At 44.0% G+C, this 20,488-nt stretch overlaps 1 protein-coding gene across 3 annotated transcripts in view; it reads right to left on the reverse strand.

Annotated features, from left to right (window-relative positions):
• EML1 (EMAP like 1) overlaps positions 1-20,488 on the reverse strand; it is a 145,138-nt gene that overhangs the window by 63,359 nt on the left and 61,291 nt on the right. For all 3 annotated transcript variants that reach the window (XM_065871960.1, XM_065871959.1, XM_065871961.1), the window contains one exon: positions 3,711-3,846. In XM_065871960.1, coding sequence (XP_065728032.1) covers positions 3,711-3,846 — 136 coding nt within the window. The remainder of the gene's footprint in view (positions 1-3,710; positions 3,847-20,488) is intronic.

Below are 20,488 nucleotides of genomic sequence, written 5' to 3' on the forward strand. Positions count from 1 at the left end.
TCCCTATTGAACACAGTACTGGAAGTCCTAGCCAGAGCAATAAGACATGTAAAAAAATAAAAGGCATCCATGTTGGAAAGGAAGAAGTAAAACTATCTCTGTTTGCAGATGACATGATCTTAGGGAAAACCCTAAAGATTCCACACAAAAAAATGTTAAAACTAATAATTTCACCAAAGTTGCAGGATACAAAAACCAAAACACAGAAATCAGTTGTATTTCTATTCACTAACAATGACCGATCTGAAAAGGAAATTCAGAAAATAACCTCATTTATTATAGCATCAAAAAGTACAAACTACTTAGGAATAAACTTAACCGAAGAGGTGAAAGACTTGTAGACAGAAAACTACAAAACACTGCTGAAAGAAATCAAAGAAGATACAAATAAATGGAAAGTCATCCTATTTTTGTGGGATTGGAAGACTTAATATGTTAAAATGTCTACACTACCCAAAGTGATTTACAGATTCAATGCAATTCCTATCAAAATACCAATGGCATTTTTTGTAGAAATAGAAAAAAAAAAATCCTAAAATTCATATGGAATCTAAAGGGACCCCAAATAGCCAAAACAATCTTGAAAAAGAACAAAATTGGAGGACTCACATTTCCTGATTTCAAAACATACTACAAAGTAACAGTAATCAAGACAGTGTGGTACTGGAATAAAGACAGATAATATAGACCAATGGAACAGGATAGAGAGCCCAGAAGTAATCCCTTGCATGTAAGGGCAAATGATTTTCAGCAAGGGTGCCAATACTACACAACGGGGAAAGTCCGTTTCATCAACAAATGGTGTAGGGAAAACTGGACATCCACATGCAAAAGAATGAAGTTGGACCCTTACCTTATGCTACATACAAAAATTAACTTGAAATGTGTTAAAGACCCAGAACTATGAAACTCCTAGAAGAAAACATAGGGGGAAAGCTTTAGGACATTGGATTCAGCAATTATCTCTTGGATATGACACCAAATGTTAAAAATAAACAAATGGGACTGCATCAAACTTACAAACTTCTGTGCAAAGGAAACTATCAATAGAGTGAGAAAGCAATGTATGGAATAGGAGAAAATATTTGTGAATCATGTATCTGGTAAGGGATTAATATCCAGAATATATAAGGAACTCCTACAATTCAATAACAAAAAAATGAATAACCCAATTAAAAATGGGAAAAGGACTTGAATAGAAAATTTTCCAAAAGATATATACAAATTGCCAACAAGCATATGAAAAAGATGCTCAACATCACTAATAATAAGAGAAATGCAAATGAAAACCATAATGAGATATCACCTCACACCCATGAGAACGGCCACTATCAAGAACAGAAAATAACAAATGTGGGCAAGGATGAGGAGAAATTGGAACCCTTGTGCACTGTTAGTGGGAATGTAAAATGGTCCAGTCATTATGGAAAACATTATGGAGGTTCCTCAAAAAATTAAAAATAGAATTACCATATGACTCAGCAATCCCACTTCTGAGTATATATCCAAAAGAATTCAAAGCAGGATCTCAAAGAGATATCTGCACACCTATGTTGATTGCAGCATTATTCACAATAGCCAAGAGGTAGAAGAAACCCTAACATCCATTGACATGAATTGATAAAGAAAAGGTGGTATACTGGGCTTCCCTGGTGGCGCAGTGGTTGAGAGTCTGCCTGCCGATGCAGGGGACACAGGTTCGTGCCCCAGTCCGGGAAGATCCCACATGCCGTGGAGCGGCTGGGCCTGTGAGCCATGGCCGCTGAGCCTGTGCGTCTGGAGCCTGTGCTCTGCAATGGGAGAGGCCACAACAGTGAGAGGTCCATGTACCGCAAAAAAAAAACCAACCAAAAAAACCAAAAAAAAAACAAAAAAAAGAATACACAACGGAATGTTATATAGACTTAAAAAAGAAGAAAATCCTGGGACTTCCCTGGTGGTCCAGTGGGTAAGACTCCACGTTCCCTGTGCAGGGGCCCCGGTTTGGTTCCCTGGTGGGGGAACTAGATCCTGCATGCATGCTGAAACTAAGAGTCGGCATGCTGCAGCTAAAGATCCCGCATGCTGCAACGAAAACATCACGCATGCCGCAATGAAGATCCCGCGAGCTGCAACTAAGACCTAGCGCAGCCTAAATAAATAAATAAAATACAAAGCCACTTTAAAAAAAAAAAAAGGAAATACTGTCACATGCTACAGTATGAATGAACCTTGATGATATTATGTTAAGTGAAATAAGTCAGCCACGAAAGGACAAATACTGCGTGATTCCACCCATATGAAGTGTCTAATGTAGTCAAATCATAGAAACAGAAAGGAAAAAGGTGGTCACCAAGGGCTCTGAGGAGGATTTACTGTTGAAGAGATATATTGGGTTGGCCAAAAAGTTCGTTCTGGTTTCTCCTTCCCATCTTAGGGAAAAAATCCGAACGAACTTTTTGGCCAATAAATAGTTTCAGTTCTGCAAGACGAAAAAGTTCTGGAGATCTGCTGTACAAGAATGAGAATATACTTGACACTACTGAACTGTACACTTAAAAATGGTTAAGACGGTAAATTTAATGTGATGTGGTTTTTACCACTATTAAAAAAAAAAAAGAAGAACGAACTGGTAACAGATGGCAACCTGAAACTTAGAAAGTCAGTGTCAGTCTTATAACATCTAGATGAATAAAAGACAGTCCATATCTACTGCTGCCAATTAGAATCCAGAAGGTCATTTCACGTTGATTATAAATGAATGATTCAAAGAAGTATTAAAAAGGGATGAAATGAGGCTGAGAATTTCATTTTAAAGTTCTAAAAAGCCCTGCAAAACCAATTTTCTTAAAATTCACAAACAATAAGTACATGAAACTCTATCTGATGAAACACAATGCAGGTTTGCTTGGCGAAGGATAAAGCTTTATGTATAAACACTATATACTTAAAAGATAAGACGGGATTGTTACATTTTCATTCCGAGTCACGATGCAGCATCAAACGTACCCTCACCCGCCCAACGGGTATCCCAGCACACCGCAGAGCATACTCACACCCAGAATCCCCAGTGCGCATAAAGCAAGTTAGCATTTTCATGAACTTTACGAGTTCTTCTAACAAGCCCATGAGGTAGCACTGCAGAAAGAATTTCTTTAAGGTTTTCTATGCTATATTACTACCAGATAGTTCGTTTTTTTAGGGCATAAAAATTTAGAAAACTGGCCTGGCATTTAAAATATACAATTTTAATATGATAACTATGAAATTATAGAAAATTAAGAGCAACCTATGCTCTATCTGACAAACATGAACATCTGAAGCTCCACTCTTAGGCATCATTTAAAAGTACGAGCTTATCCAAATTTTACTGATAAAAATTTAAGCTCAGTACAGCAATCTGAATTTTGCTATATTCCAAGCATATTCATTTTTTATATAGGTTATATACTCCCACTTGTTTTTTCAAAAGAGAAGTTTAAGTAAAAACACAAAATGCTGCACTGCGGCTTTAGTGAATGAGATTTCAAAGACTATATGATTACAACTAAAAAAACGCAGACTAATAAATCGACATGGTTCCTGTTTTGGCAACACACCAAATATTGTGCTTTTGTAAGCTTTAACTCAAAGGAGAAATTTTATTAAAGTGTCATATAAAAGAGTAATACTTATTTTAGCATCTGAGCCAGAACTGCTTTCAGAGTTCACGTAAGGCGCTTCTTGCCTACCTTTTGGCTGTGGCAGGTACAGCGGTTTCTTTCCTGGCCCCTGAAGGGGCTGGCAGGGAGCCACTGGCTTTCTTTGGTACCACAGTGCCGTTGTTGACGGTGGTTCTTAAAGGCAAGGTCTGCACCAGTGGTCTTGCTGTAAGACAAGCAGAAAAGGCAATCAGAACTTTCGCCTTTTCAAGGGAACTCCTTACAGGACTTAAGATAATGTAGAAAGAAAAAGGATGTCCATTTCAAATGCTAGCAGAATCCACAAAGGTGCAAAGACAACGGAGCTTTTCAACAATGGTGCCGAAACAATGAACCGAGACACCAACCTCAGGCCTTACACAAAAATTAACTCAGAAGGGACCACGGGCCTATGTGTGAAATGCAAAACTAAAACTTCTAGATGAAAATATAGGAGAAAAATCTGTGTGACCTTGGGTTTGGTGATGGGTTTTTAGATACAATACCAAAAGCACATCCATGAAAGGAAAAATTGATAGCTTGGACCTCATTAAAATTAAAACAACAACAAAACTTTTGCTCTGTAAAAGACATCATTAGGAGGATGAAAAGAATTTATAGACTGGGGGAAATATTTGCAAATCACGTATCTGATAAAGGACTTGTATACAGAATATAAAAAGAACTCTTAAAATTCAACAATAAGAAAATGAATAGCCCAATTTAAAAAATGTGCAAAAGATCTGAACAGAAACCTCACCAAAGAATATATACAGATGGCAAATAAGCATATGAAAAGATGCTCAACATCTTTTATCATTAGGGAAATGCAAATTAAAACAATAATGAGATATCTCTATTACACCTATTAGGATGGCTAAAATCCAAAACACAGACAACATACCAACTGCTGGCCAGGATGCAGAGCAATAGGAACTCTCCTTCATTACTGGTGGGAATGCAACATGGTACAGCCACTTTGGAAGACAGTTTGGCAGTGTCTTACAAAGTTGAGGCTTATAAATTTTACCACAGGATCCAGTAACTGTGCCTACACTAAGTATGAACCCAAATGAGTTGAAAACTTATGTCTACACAAAACTTTCATTTAATATTTATAGCAGCTTTATTTATAACTGTGAAAACTGGAAGCCACCAAGATGTCCTCCAATTGGTGACGGATAAACAAACTGTGGTCCATCCAGACAATGGAATAGGATTCAGTGATGACAGGAATGAACCAATCCACACAACCATGGTTGAGTCTTAAATTCATATTGCCCAGTGAAAGAAGCCAGTCTGAGAGGCTATATACTGCAAGATTCCATTTAAAGTGACATTCTACAAAAGGTTAAACTATAGAGACAGAAAGTGGATCAGTGGTTGCCAGAGACTGGGGGCGGTGTCACGAGGAGAAGCACAGAGATTCTTCAGGGTGGTAAGTCGTAGTGGTGGATGTGTGATGCTGTGCGTTTGTCAAAACCCACAGACCCTTACAGCACAAAGAGTGAACCTTAATACACGCAAATACAATAATAGTCAATAAGGAGATAGGGGAACCCCATGACGGAATGCAGACTGTGACAAAAGAATCTAACTGCATTACAAACATGCCACGTAACCTCACGGAAGGGGGTGGAGAGGAAAGGTGCAGACAAAGGAATTCTGGTAATGAGCAGAGACTGGAAGACTACAAAAGGAACTGCACATAAGACACTGTATTCTAGTTGGTCAAGTTGTTTCCCACAGGGCCATGTGGTAGGAGCCAGGCTTCTCACTGTTGGAGAGGGAGGTTACAGACCAGCGAGGGGGGAAGGCTAGAATGAACCAGGTGGAATGGAGAAGAGGAGACATCAGTGTGAACTCACGTCTAGCTTAACAGAGACAGAGACACACAGAGACGTAATTATAGGTAAGTCCGCGTACACGGGTTGTATAAACACATCTATTTCCCAGCTCTGTCTGCTGAGAGACCCAGGGCCCAAACCTGGGTTCCTAATACCATTCTACAGCAAAAGGAACCAGGGCTCCTTGGGGAAGCACCTGAATCCAGGCCTGAGACAGGGAATATCCAACATGAGCCTGGAGCATCTTAGGGTGCCAGAAAGTAAGGAAGTGCCCACAGAACCCACACTGACGGGGGGTGTGGCAAAGGGACCCAGGAGCCAATGGGAAGAGCCAAAGCCGCAACAATGTGGTCAACAGAATAAATAAAGTAGTGCTGGGCTATACCCCCAACGATCACATAAATATCCACAGGTCCACACTGATATAAATGCACGATGGAATAAATACACGAGGAGGACAAATCCCCAGGCAGAAGAATTCTGAATGATTTATGTAGATACTTTGTCCTTGAGATGGTGGGGCATATTCTCCACTCCTTCCCTGTGGGCTGTGTGTAGCGACTTCCTTCTAAACCACGCAGTGCGGAGGTGTGGCGAGAAGGAGAAACCTGACAGACGCATCTCAGGTGATCACGGTCAACGTCAACAGCGGTAAGTCATGTTCACAGTACACGTCCTTGGTAGATGTGATGAGAATGGCACCTGACCTCTGTGGTCTTCCTCCCTAAACCCACCCCTAGTCTGATCATGAGAAAAACATCACACAAACCCAAACTGAAGGACAGTCGATGGATGACCTAAGCGGTACTCCTCAGAACTGTCAAGGTCTTCAACAGCAAGGAAAATCTGAGAAACTGTCAGTTCAGAGGAGCCTCAGGAGGCACCATGACTAAATGTAATCCCAAATGGGATCCTGGGACCAAAAAAGGACATAAGGGATAAACTAAGGAAATCTGAATAAAGTATGCCCCTCGACTGATAATAATGTATCAATATCGTCCCATTAGTTGTGACAAACGCGCCATGCTAATATAAGATGTTAACAGTAGGGGAAACCGGGTGCAGGAGATACGGGAACCGTCTGTATTCTGCCTGCAACGTTTCTGTAAATCTAAAACTACTCTAAAATTAAAAGTTTATTTTAAGATGCTAGCAGAATTTATTTTGTTCATCCCAGAATTAAATCTACCTCAGTGCAGGCTCTTAAAAACACGACCAGTGACAAAAGTGCCTAGAATGTCGAAATTTTAATATACTGAAACTTTTCAGTCCCTAAAGCTGAGGGCCAGACTACCTTTTTTTTTTTAACTGTGAAAGAGAGTTTCAAAAGCCACAGTCAGGCCCCTCCAGCCAGAGCAGAACACCCTTCTCCACTCTCTCCAAGCTCTCTCTTTCTTCATCCCCTGAACACCTGCTCCAGCCAAGGGCCCAGACCAGTGCTCAGAGCTAATCTTCCACAGTGAAAATACCACAGTTCCAAAAGAGAGATCCTGAATCTTTCCTAACACACACAATCTGCTCCCCGTGCTGAGGTCCGCTCTCTGCCGGGACAGAACCCTTCCCAAGTAGGAAGAAATGCCATCCTCACCTCATCTCTATCTCCTCTTTCTACTTCACCTACCATTTCAGTCTCCATTCTGTCTTTTTTCTTTAAATACATGTACTGTGTTAGTGTCCTCCCCGAAATTCACGTCCACCCAGAACCTCAGAATGTGACCTTATTAGGAAACAGTGTCTTTGCAGATGTAATTGGTTAAGATGAGGTCATACTGGACTTGGGTGGGCCCTGAATCCAATGACTCGTGTCCTTTTAAGAAGCCCATGTGTATATATGTACATATAATGGAATACTACTCAGCCATAAAAAAGAATGAAATAATGCCATTTGCAGCAACATTGATGGAACTAGAGATGATCATGCTAACTGAAGTACGTCAGACAGAGAAAGACAAGTAGCACATGACATCACTCATGTGGAATCTAAAATATGACACAAATAAACTTATCTACGAAACAGAAACAGACTCACAGACACAGAGAAGAGACTTGTGTTTGCCAAGGGAAGGAGGGGCGGGGGAGGGATGGATTGGGAGTTTGGGATTAGCAGGTGCAAACTATTATATATAGAATGGATAAACAAGGTCCTACTGTATAGCACAGGGAACTATATTCAATATCCTGTGATAAACCATACAGAAAAGAATATGAAAAAGAATGGCATTGACATATATACACTACCAAATGTAAAACAGATAGCTAGTGGGAAGCAGCAGCATAGCACAGGGAGATCAGCTCGGTGCTTTGTGACCACCTAGAGGGGTGGGATAGGGAGGGTGGGAGGGAGGGAGACGCAAGAGGGAAGAGATATGGGGACATATGTATACGTATAAGTGATTCACTTCGTTATAAAGCAGAAACTAACACACCATTGTAAAGCAATTATACTCCAATAAAGATGTTAAAAAAAAAAAGACTAGTAATACAAAAAAAGAAAGAATGTATGTATACGAATAACTGAATCACTTTGCTGTACAGCAGAAATTAACACAACATTGTAAATCAACTATACTTCAAAAAGATAAATTAAGGGGAAAAAAAGAGGCCCAGGTGAAGATGCATAAGGAGGAGCTCGCCACGTAAGGACAGAGGCAAGAGACTGGAGTGGCACATCCTCTAGCCGAGGACAGACAGCAGCCACGAAGCCCGGCCACAGACATGGACCTCCCTCAGAGCCTCCAGGAGGGACAATGCTGCCAGCACCCTGATTTCAGCCCAGTGGCACTGACTTCAGGCATCTGGTCTCCAGAGCGGTGAGGGAATCAATTTCTGTTTGTACTAACTCACAACAGAGGCCCTAGGCAGTGACTACAGTATGCGTATCAGCTTGCTGGGCGTCTTTCAATCCACTGTTACCATCTCTGCAGTGGCTCCCCCAGCACAGCTCCTAGGACCGAGGGCTGGTCTCCCAGCGCACTTGGCCGGTTCTGTTCAGGCGACTCTCCTTAAAAACATCCCTCTCATCCATGGTCGCCAAGAGCTCCTGACAACCTGCTACACCACGTGACAGGTCGGCGGAACCCACCAAAACGCAGAAGCTGAAACAATGATGGAAGCTCCGAGTGCCCGGCGCCAGGTAGAGTGGTAACAACTTGAAACGTGTTATCTTGTCCAGCTGGGGCAACACGACTGGTCCAGCTCCATTTCACACCCGGGCCTAGAGGAGGGAGGGAAGAGAACAAAGTCCCCCGACTCCCAGGCCACTCGCTATCATTGTGCTCTTTTGCAACCTTAGTGATCAGAGCTCATTCTCTCCACCGATTTTCTTGTTCCCACTACGCACCCAGGCGCTCCAATATCCACTCCCCCACCCCCAACAAGCAAATCCTGCCTCATTCCCACCTCCTTAGCTTGTTTCTGTGGAGAAGAATCCCCTGGAGTTAAAATACAGATCGCTGGGCCCCATCCCCAGATTCAGGAGGTCTGGGGCGGAGCCTGAGACTCTGCATTTCTAACCAGTTTCCGGGTTGCTGCCGCGGCTGCTCTAGGGACCACACTTTGAGAACCACTGGTCTGTACCATCCTCCAGCTTCGAAGGGCCTCTCCTCGTTAGCCCAGGCCTCCCTGGCTGTCCCGCTCTGATCTTCTGTCACGTGTCAGTCTGTAGCTCACAACTGAGTGCCTGATTACGGACTGTTGTTTCAGGCGGGCTAGTCTTACTTCCCCAGTTAGAGTGGGTGCACACATCGTGCTGGGGGAGGGCATCACCTAGATCCTTCTCCGTGTGCTTGGGGAGTGGACTGGACTCCACACCGAGCCCCAGGCTTACTGCCCCGTCTCCTAGGCTGACAGCAGCACAGCTATAGCTAATCCCATGCCTGCAGGGCCAAGGGGAGGGAGGTCACCAGACCCTATGAGGAGAGACGCTGCTGGGGGAGCAGCAGCTACATCCAGGGGGTGGGGACACAGCCAAGCCAAGGGGCCCCATGTGGAAGGAGTTGGGGGTGGATCCTCTGACCTCACTCTCCCTCCTTCCAGTCCCCAGCTTGGGATCCCCTGCTCAAACCTCACTGGAGCAGAGAGCGGTGTGGTCCATACAGCTCAGCTGCCGGGGCAGAGAGCTGGCTGGAGGAGGGTAAGGAAAGGGCCTGGAGGGGCCGATGGAAGATGCCTGGCCCCCAGCTTCTCTCCGGCACCTGGGCCAGGACCTGCCTCACCCACTTACATGCCCACCAAACCAGGCCGGGCGAGCCGCCTGGGCTCCCCTGGTCCCTGCTTTGCCGCTGTCCTCACATTGTTTATTCCTGTCCACTCCATTGCCCGGGGGCTCCACGACAGCAGCAGCCCCTGTGATGCTGACACAGAAGGTGTTCAACATGCATTTGTTGACCAGACTGCACTAAATTTCGAGAACAAAGAGCCCACTTTCAAGAAAAGGCATTGTGTTGCCATTTCTGAGTCACTGTTTTTTTTTTTTTTGCGGTACGCGGGCCTCTCACTGTTGTGGCCTCTCCCGTTGCAGAGCACAGTCTCCGGACGCGCAGACTCAGCGGCCATGGCTCACGGGCCCTGCCGCTCCGCGGCATGTGGGATCCTCCCGGACCGGGGCACGAACCCGTGTCCCCTGCATCGGCAGGCGGACTCCCAACCACTGCGCCATCAGGGAAGCCCCACTGTTTTGTTTTGTTTTGTTTTAATTTTATTTTTTGGCCATGCCACACGGCATGCGGGATCCTAGTTCCCCGACTAGGGATCAAACCCTCACCCCCTGCAGTGGAAGCACGGGGTCTCAACCACTGGACCCCCAGGGAAGTCCGTCTGAGTCACTGTTTTTTATCTTTCCTTGAGTCATAATTTCAAACTTCAGTCTCATGATAATCTAGTATTGTCCTTCTCCCCAAAAAGGAAATGGGACTTTTTTAAAGCCCATAAAAAGAACATCAATTGCATGCAACGGGCCTTCTCAGAGGGCATAATAAACCTTACACATTAAACTACAACAGAGTAGCATCAAAAGCAAACAGAATTGTTAAAGTTGTAATGAGAAATCATAAAAGAAAAATAGTGGATATGGAGAGGAAGCGGGGAGAAGGGGGGGGTGGCGGCCACACTTGGAGTGACAAGAAGTTGGAAAGGTTCTCATTTTGGCAAGATCCAATCACCACTACACCCTTATCTTGATAATATCTTTGGCTTTTCGTCACCACTGACTTTTTAAATAGCATCACGACTACACCAATATGCTTACTAAATACCTATTTTGCACACGACATCTCGTCAGGTCTCTTTCATGTTTCCGTATCTAAACATGATTAGCCACTCAAGGAAAAAATGTTGCCACCATAAAGAAAAGTTTTGGAAGAAAACAGTATCTCCTCATGTCCAATCTGAACAGGTACTAGCTTGGATCATGAGGACAGCAGGACACAAGAACAGCCATAATGAGTCATTTTTCCGACAAGCGATCTCAGAAACTGCAGAAGAGAAACAGCACCAGGGAAGGTTCAAACACAATTTCCTGCTCATCAGGTGCTAAGATAACTGGATCCCTGGCTTTGAGACGACACCAAGATATGAGACATTCTTCCAGTTCATAAAAGTTTTTTTCTTTTATGCGGTACGCGGGCCTCTCACTGTTGTGGCCTCTCCCGTTGCGGAGCACAGGCTCCGGACGCGCAGGCTCAGCGGCCATGGCTCACGGGCCCAGCCGCTCCGCGGCACGTGGGATCCTCCCAGACCGGGGCACGAACCCGTGTTCCCTGCATCGGCAGGCGGACTCCCAACCACTGTGCCACCAGGGAAGCCCCATTAAAGGTTTTTTAAAAACTAATTATTTTAATTGTTCTTAGGGGCAAAACAGATACATAGCACTGAAAGGAGAATTTCTCAAAATAAAAGGAGAATGAGTGATACATGATATATGTTTAGAATGCATTCATTGGAAGGGATATCGGGATGGTTGGAGGAGCACAGAGGAACAAAGGGCAAAGAGTCTTGAGTTAGGACCTACTCATTCTCAACTCGGCTTTATTACGTAGTCTTGGGCAAGTCACCTTTCCAAGCCTCGGCTTCTTTGTAAAATAGGGTAACAGTGCCCACCTTGCAGCGCTGCTGTGAGGTTTTGGAACGGGGAGTGGCAAGCTGCATAGTGCCCTTCATGTAGCAGCACGTAAAAGGTGGTAGCTATTATCCCACGGCCACGCCCAGATGATGAAATGCTCTGTTTTGGACACCGGGATGCAATCTCGTATCTTGAATACAATGTGAGAAAAATTAAATGCAGGATTTCAGTTATGAGCAAAGGTGCCTGAGGCAGAATCAGGTCCAGTGAGTGTCCCCACTGCATCATCCGGCACACACACGGAGGGGTTGAGGAAGACCCCAGACAGTTCTCATCCCCCAAACGGTTGCTTTCCTCCTCGTGCCCAGGCAAAGTGAGAGGGGGGAGGAGAGCGCAGAAGGAGCTCAGGTCTGGGAGTCGGGGGCCAGGGTGTGAATTCCAGTGTGTCCTCGACTGGCAGTGCGACTGCAGACAAGGCCCTCTGGGCCCCATTTCCCTAACGCATAAAGGAAAGACTTCAGTCTATAAATGCTCTAAGGCTGGCTCTTCATGCTCTGAAATCTATGATCCTAATTCATGCGAGAAGAGTGTTCAGGAGAGAAACACCCGAGTTTCTGTGGGACTTTTCACACTGCGTAAGTTCCTTTAGACCCACCAATCCACCAGAAGTGAAGGAGAGGAGCCACTGAAGTGGACAGGCCTCGTCAGAGGGACAGATGCAGTCACACGCGCAGTGTTCATGGCCCCCAGTTTCTGGTTACCGTGCGTATTATTTAGTATAAGGTCCCCATAAAGTACCTCAAGTTAACATCCCTGAAAAATGACTCCAGGGCTTCCCTGGTGGCACAGTGGTTGGGGGTCCGCCTGCCGATGCAGGGGACACGGGTTCGTGCCCCGGTCCGGGAAGATCCCACATGCCGCGGAGCGGCTGGGCCCGTGAGCCGTGGCCACTGAGCCTGCGCGTCCGGAGCCTGTGCTCCGCAACGGGAGAGGCCACGACAGTGAGAGGCCCGCGTACGGCAAAAAAAAAAAAAAAAAAAGACTCCAGAGTGTGGGAACATGGGACGTCCCCAGCGGTCCAGTGGTTAAGACTTCGCCTTCCAGTGCAGGGGGTGTGGATTCGATCCCTGGTCAGGGAGCTGAGATCCCACCTGCCTCGTGGCCAAAGAAAACCCAAAAACATAAAACAGAAGCAATATTGTAACAAATTCAATAAAGACTTTTAAAATGGTCCACATCAAAAAAATCTTTAAAAATCTCTAACAAAGGTATTCAGAATCTCAGGTCTAAAGCATTCACAAGTATGCCTGAAATAAAAAGGTTTCATCTTTCTAGACGGGAGGATTGGAATGCTCAGACTTCCATGACATACCATCTGTGGCAATATATTTCCAAAACTACAGCAGATGTAAATATAGAAATTCCAGTACAAGTGGTCAAATGTACTAATGCTTACTATTACGATACTGTCATAACCTAAAGATGAAGAAATCCCTTTAACTTACATCACATTAATAACTCAGTGTGCAATATTTGATAAGTAAAGCTTTCCATTAGGTTTCACAATAAATTTTTTTTTTTTTTTTTTGCGGTACGCGGGCCTCTCACCGATGCAGCCCCTCCCGCTGCGGAGCACAGGCTCCGGACGCGCAGGCCCAGCGGCCATGGCCCACGGGCCCATCCGCTCCGCGGCATGTGGGATCCTCCCGGACCGGGGCACGAACCCGCGTCGCCTGCATCGGCAGGCGGACTCTCAACCACTGCGCCACCAGGGAAGCCCCACAATAAATTTAATTATGCAAAGCATGACCACGTATGTGATTATGTGTAGAAATTCAAAGTTCAACTTTAACACACCTGACCATTATGAACCCAGAATTCCTAATTATCTACTTCGAAATTGAAAAGATGTCTATATTTGGAATTGGAGAAGGCAACTTGCTTCTGCTAAATTGTCAGACAAAGTAGATAATTACTTATGTGCTGGGGAAGGTTCCCGTCACTAATACCTAGCAATATTACAGATACATTTATCCTTGGATCCAGCAATCCCACTTCCAGGAACCTATCCTAAAGATATACTGGCAAATAAAAAAGAAACAAAATTGAGATATTTGTAGTGAGGTGGACGGACCTAGAGTCTGTCATACATAATGAAGTAAGTCAGAAAGAGAAAAACAAATACCGTATGCTAACACATATATACAGAATCTAAGAAAAAAAAAAAAGGTCATGAAGAACCTAGGGAATAAAGACACAAACCTACTAGAGAATGGACTTGAGGATATGGGGAGGGGGAAGGGTAAGCTGTGACAAAGTGAGAGAGTGGCATGGACATGTAAACACTACCAAACGCAAAATAGATAGCTAGTGGGAAGCAGCCGCATGGCACAGGGAGATCAGCCCAGTGGTTTGTGATCACCTAGAGGGGTGGGATAGGGAGGGTGGGAGGGAGGGAGACGCAAGAGGGAAGAGATAAGGGAACATATGTATATGTATAACTGATTCACTTTGTTATAAAGCAGAAACTAACACACCATTGTAAAGCAATTATACTCCAATAAAGATGTTAAAAAAACAAAGGAAAGAAACCCATTTTAAATATACAAAAGTCAATTGTTTGTCCACATACTAGCAAAGAACAGTTAAAAACAATCTTTCTCAGTCTCTGAAAAACTGAATATATCTACCAAGCCTTTTCTATAAATCACTAACGAACACCTATTTAAACTGGGGAAGGTAATTAAAGAGGAAAATGGAAGAAACTATAGCATGTTCTGTCTAAAAGAAAGCACAAGTTATTTTCTGTAATTAGCCAATTTGTAAGGAGAAAGATAAGGAGAAAGCACAGTAGACGAGAGAGAGGGAAAAATTGCTAGTTTGGTTAACCAGGATAAAGAACTAAGTTAAATATTCATTAATTTCATTCACTGCAAAGAACTTAAAATTTTTTCATTTGTTAGTTGCAACTAGCTAATAAAATTTGTGAAAGGACTATGATACAATATTTTATACAATTATATGCTGAATATGATTTGTTGTATTTGGAACACTTTGCAAATCAAATTAAACCTTGGAAAAAAACTCATTTCAAGTCATATATTTATTCATTCCTTAAATATTTGGTTTGATTTGAATAATGGTAATTTAAATAATACTGCTAAGAGGCATACGCACGGCCAAGCAACACAGATGGCAGAAAGAAAGTATGTTGAGCCAGGCCCTAGGGTCCAGTCCCAGATTTTCCATGACCAGCTGTGTAACCTGGGGCAAATTATTCCATCTCCTAGAGGCTGCTTTCTCATCTGCAAAATGGGCACAATAATACCTACCTCAAAGGGTTGTGGAGAGGCAAAATGAGCTAATACATACGAAATATCTATTGCAAAGGCCTGTACCCACCCAATTAATAAATGGTAGCTACAAGAATTATTATGACTATCAGGGTTAAGTGTTAATGTAGCAGAGGCTACTTAAAGACAACCTGCAGGGCTTCCCTGGTGGCACAGTGGTTGAGAGTCCGCCTGCCGATGCAGGGGACACAGGTTCGTGCCCCGGCCCGGGAAGATGCCACATGCTGCGGAGCGGCTGGGCCCGTGAGCCATGGCCGCTGAGCCTGCGCGTCTGCAGCCTGTGCTCCGCAATGGGAGAGGCCACAACAGTGAGAGGCCCGCGCACGGCAAAAAAAAAAAAACCCAGAAAAACAAAACAAACAAACAAAAAAAGAAAACCTGCAGTCAGCTTTCAACACCAGCTTCAGAGACTAAATTCTGAGAACAGATTTTGATGTCCTGGAACAACAGGACTGTCTTGCTTGTCAGCATCTCCAGCTGAAGGTTTCTGCTTATATTTATTCACTCTCCGATCTGTTAATTAATGGGGTTATTAATATAAAGAACAGAAAGGTTTGCAAAAGGTGCGTTCAAGTTTTTTAAAAGGCAAGCTGCCAAAGACAGTCTGAACTCCCAAGCAAAATCTAAAATGAGAAACAGGAACTCTTGCTGGTTAATGCATAGCGAAGCAGACCATCCCCACATACATGGGACAATGAGTATATTTTAACCTACACTGTACACTGCAATCCTGTAACAGTCCCCTAGCACTGAAATGGAAATTAGCCGTGCATGTCTACAATGGATCTATTATGATTTAACCCCACACCATGATTCCTTCTCTTCTTTTTTTGAAAAAATTTATTTATTTTTGTCTGCACTGGGTCTTCATTGCTGCTGCACGCAGGCTTCCTCTAGCTGTGGCGAGCAGGGGCTTCTCTTTGCTGCGGTGCGCGGGCTTCTCATTGCAGGAGCTTCTCTTGTTGTGGAGCACGGGCTCTTCAGTAGTTGTGGCACGTGGGCTCAGTAGTTGTGGCTTGTGGGCTCTAGAGCGCAGGCTCAGCAGTTGTGGTGCATGGGCTTCGTTGCTCCGCGGCCTGTGGGATCTTCCCAGACCAGGGATCAAACCCGTGTCCCCTGCATTGGCAGGCGCGTTCTTAACCCCTGCGCCACCAGGGAAGCCCCTCCTTGTCTTCTCGAGAACACACATGAGCACGCTCCAGCCTCCAGACATTTGCTCTGAGCTCTGCTATTGACCTTGGTGCAGTGAAGATCAGCTTCAGTGCTAAGAAAGGAGTCATTTTTAAAACACAAATTCCTTCTGCTTATTAAAGAATGCATACCAAAGAACATTTAGAAATGAAGGAAAAGAAAAAAAAATCCTCATCCTCCCACTCAGGAAAAAAGAAAGAGAACTCTTGGTATACTTCTCTCCATTCTTCTTTGCATAGATTTTGTCTATTTAGTTGAAAAATACAACATATCCGGTTTTATATCCTGATTCTGCCTTTTAATATAATACACAAGCATCTTTCCTGTTGTTACCAGGAACACAAACTTTTTTTTTTTTTTTTTTTTGGCGGTACGCGGGCCTCTCACTGTTGTGGCCTCTCCCTTTGCAGAGCACAGGCTCCGGACACCCAGGCTCAGTGGCCATGGCCCACAGGCCCAGCCACTCTGTAGCATGTGGGATCCTCCCGGACCGGGGCACGAACCCATGTCCCCTGCATCGGCAGGCGGACTCCCAACCACTGTGCCACCAGGGAAGCCCAAACACAAACATTTTTAAAGATTACATGGCTTTCCATCCTACGAGGATCCACAGTTTTCTGGCCACGCCCCTACTGCTTGCCTTTGCTCAACTGTTTCCCACACAATTTTTCTCCAATATACGTAATTCTGCAAGGAACTCCCTTGTTCATCACACGTTTTTCTGTATTTACACTCAGAATAGCAAAAAAAAAACGGTGTCTGTTCACTGCATTCTGTGCCCCCAGTCCAACCACAATACTGAAAAAACTTTAATATCGGCAAGAATTTTAAGAATACAGGCCTCCAGAAACGATTTGATTCTCTTCTCTCCACTGTATGGTAGCCCAAGCTCAGTATAAGTAGAACACCCCGAATCTTCCTATCTGAAAGTAAATCCCACCCGAACAAAGCAAACTTTGCAGGCTGAGGTTCTCTACAGTCGAGATGCGTGACAAGGCAACAAGTCCTTCGTATGTCTTTCTTTTTTAAATAACAGAAGCAAAGGAAAAGGAGAATAGCAATCCTCAAACCCAAGGCAGTATCACTGGGTTAAAAAGAGACGGAAAATTAGCACAAAGAGCCAATCCCGGGCACAGAAAAGGGTCACCAAGAAAAGGTAGCATCTGAGACATAACTCTGTCTCTATAAACTGTGTGTCCACAGGCCTCGCATTTTACAGGGTTGGCCACAGTCTCTCCTCTGTTTCAGGAGGCCTCGAGCTTGATCTGTTAGTGAATTATCTTCATGACACTGCATATCCCACTGGTGTACTAGTTAAGTCATATGAAGAATGATGATAAAGTAAGTGAAAGTTTAGATGTCAGAACACCTTTCTTCAAATAAGTGAAGTACCGTCGTGGAAAGGATAAGAGTTATTATCCGTGGTCTCCCAGGCAATTACTAAGGCCAGTGAGCGGACACTGCAGTCTAACGGTTCAGGATGGCTGCAGAGGGGATGTTGTGCTCACCATGCATCCCACAGGGATGCTCACTGCCTTCCGAGGCAGCCTGTTTCTCTGTGGCACAGCCGTCCCTGTCACTGGGCAAACGGCACAAAGATGTGCACCAGAAGCTCGAAACACTGAGCCCTAAGCTTCTGACAATTAACCTTGGGGGAAAAAAATCATTTGATATTTAAAAATTAGAATGCCACGTGTCCGGGCTACTTCAAGCCTGTATTAGGATGGCAATCCCAAAGGATGGCAAATGATAATAATAATGCGGCCTTCTAAGAACCAAAGGAGGTTTGTCTCACAGCTGTCTTGTCTAAATATCCCCTAACTAAGCCACGGCTATGGAGTGCCAGCTGTCCAGATAGGGGTGTACATACCATGCCAACGTGGCACTCTCTGAAACAGAAGCAGCGACCCAGGGCTTCTTACGGAATCACTCCCCCTTCTCCCCTCTGCTCCCACCACCCTCTAACTGCATATGAAGTAGGGGGGCCCACAGCCCACTGAATTCAGGGCACGCCGCTCACCAGCTCTCTTACAATCTTTTTTCTGTTTCTTGGTGTGACTTTGGCTCTCGTGCTTTGGTTTATTTTCACTTTTGAAAATAATGTTATAAAGAAACATCAGATCTAACTATGAAAAAAAGTTAAAAGTTTCCAAAATTCAAATTTTACCCTCAATCAAGAAAATAAAACTCCTGGGCAGTCCCCTTGTATTATTTTTCCCCCTCCTTTTTCTAAAAATAGAAGTTTTAGAAGCCTGGAGTTGTATATAAAGCAGCGACTTCAAATGTACCCTTTAGGATAGGTAGTCATCAGATTTATTTTTGGAAAGCCGAGTAGGTCAAGAATACCTAGAATAACCTGGTTTCTATTTAAAACACCCTAATTGCTTTGTAACTTAGGAGAAAAAGATTATTTAAAAAGATTATTCGAAATGTAGACATCGCCCAGTGTGTATATCTCACATGGAGCTAGTGATAGTTATCCTGAAGGACAAGGAAATAGATTTCTTTCCATAAACGTATGAAAATGGATCCAAGACCAGAGAAAAAACTAACATATGCAACATCAAGACAGTACCCTCTCCTGACTCCAAGGAAAAGATGGTAACTGTGAAATAATTTGTTAAATCCAAACAAAATAAGAAAGTTAATTTTAAGGGGACATTTACATGCCGCAGACTCAAAATGTTTTAACTAAAGGAATTTTACAGCCAAGATGAATTCTGTTTCCTAGAGTTAGCCATGAGGAAAAGCCGTTCTGGCAAAAGATGAGCAATGCATATTGGTTGAAAGCAGACGTCAGGGCACTAACTAGGAGAGAAGCTTTTACGAGGCGTTTTATTTCCAAAATTGTAAGAAGAGGGTCACTACAACGTTATTTAAAGCACAAATATTGCTTTTTGTTTTGTTTCCAGGCACCACTGGGAACTGAAATGGTGATCTAAATGTGCCAGAAATCCACTATTTATAGGTACAGAATTCTGTTGTAGGCTATGATCTTCTGGACAAAAGAAAAAGGGCTTTAAAATAAACAGGAGGCTTTGCCCCAAATGAGCTTACTCGCTACAAGGCGGAGGGAAAGTTGGCGATGAGCTTCAGGGTTCTGAGCAAATGAGGGACGGGCCTGCCCGCCTCTGGGTCCCAGTCCTCAACTCAGAGCTTCACATGTGGCATGTGATCAAGTAAGTGTTTGCTGTGTTGAACTGGACAACAGTGTAAACTGAGGACAGGCTTCCCTGGTGGTACAGTGGTTAAGAATCCGCCTGCCAATGCAGGGGACACAGGTTCGAGCCCTGGTCTGGGAAGATCTCACATGCCGCGGAGCGACTAAGCCTGTGCGCCACAACTACTCAGCCTGTGCTCTAGAACCTGCGAGCCACAACTACTGAGCCCGTGCCACAACTACTGAAGCCCACACGCCTACAGCCCACGCTCCACAACAAGAGAAGCCACCGCAATGAGAAGCCCGCGTACCGCAATGAAGACCCAACGCAGCCAAGGGACTAAATAAATAAAATAAAAATCTTTAAACTGAGGACAGAGAAAGAGATGAGAGTTGCCAAAAGTTTCTAGGTGAAACAGCCTCCACAGGGGCCGAAAGAATTGTGTTTGCTTTGGCTTTCGGTTTTGTTTTGCAAGCTCTCTCTATCCCAGAGAGTCTGGATAAATGACAGTTCTCTGGTCCACTGTGGACATTCCTTCCTTGACTCAACCAGCATTTATGGGTCACCTACAACTGTGCACCGCTGGGCTACAATTCACCAATGTCCGGCCAAAAAATACTGTCACACTTTGTGTGATGATTTCAACAATCCTAAGGCTGCTTCACTGTTTTTCTAAGCTTGGGTTCTCTGTCAATATTAAGAGAGCAACATATTTGCTGGAGCAAGCATCTGCAATGAGCTACCATATGATCCATCAATTCCACTCCTGGGCATATATCCAGAGAAAACCTTAATTCGAAAAGATACGTGCACCCCTATGTTCACTGCCGCACTATTTACAATAGCCAAGACGTGCAAGCAACCTCAGTGTCCATGGACAGAGGAGTGGATAAAGAAGATGTGGTATATATATAAATGGAATACTACTCAGTCATAAAAAAGGAATGAAATAATGCTATTTTCAGCAATATGGATGGACCTAGAGATTATCATACCAAGTGAAGTAAGCCAAACAAGGATGAATATCATATGATATCACTGCTATGTGTAATCTAAAAAAAAAATGATACAAACGAACTTATTCACAAAATAGAAATAGACCCACAGATATAGAAAACAAACTTATGGTTACCTAAGGGGAAAGGAGGGGGAGGGATAAATTAGGAGGTTGGAATTAACATAGACTCACTACTGTATATAAAATAGATAACCAACAAAG

This window comes from Phocoena phocoena, chromosome 2, assembly GCF_963924675.1.
Source record: "Phocoena phocoena chromosome 2, mPhoPho1.1, whole genome shotgun sequence".
NCBI lineage: Eukaryota > Metazoa > Chordata > Mammalia > Artiodactyla > Phocoenidae > Phocoena > Phocoena phocoena.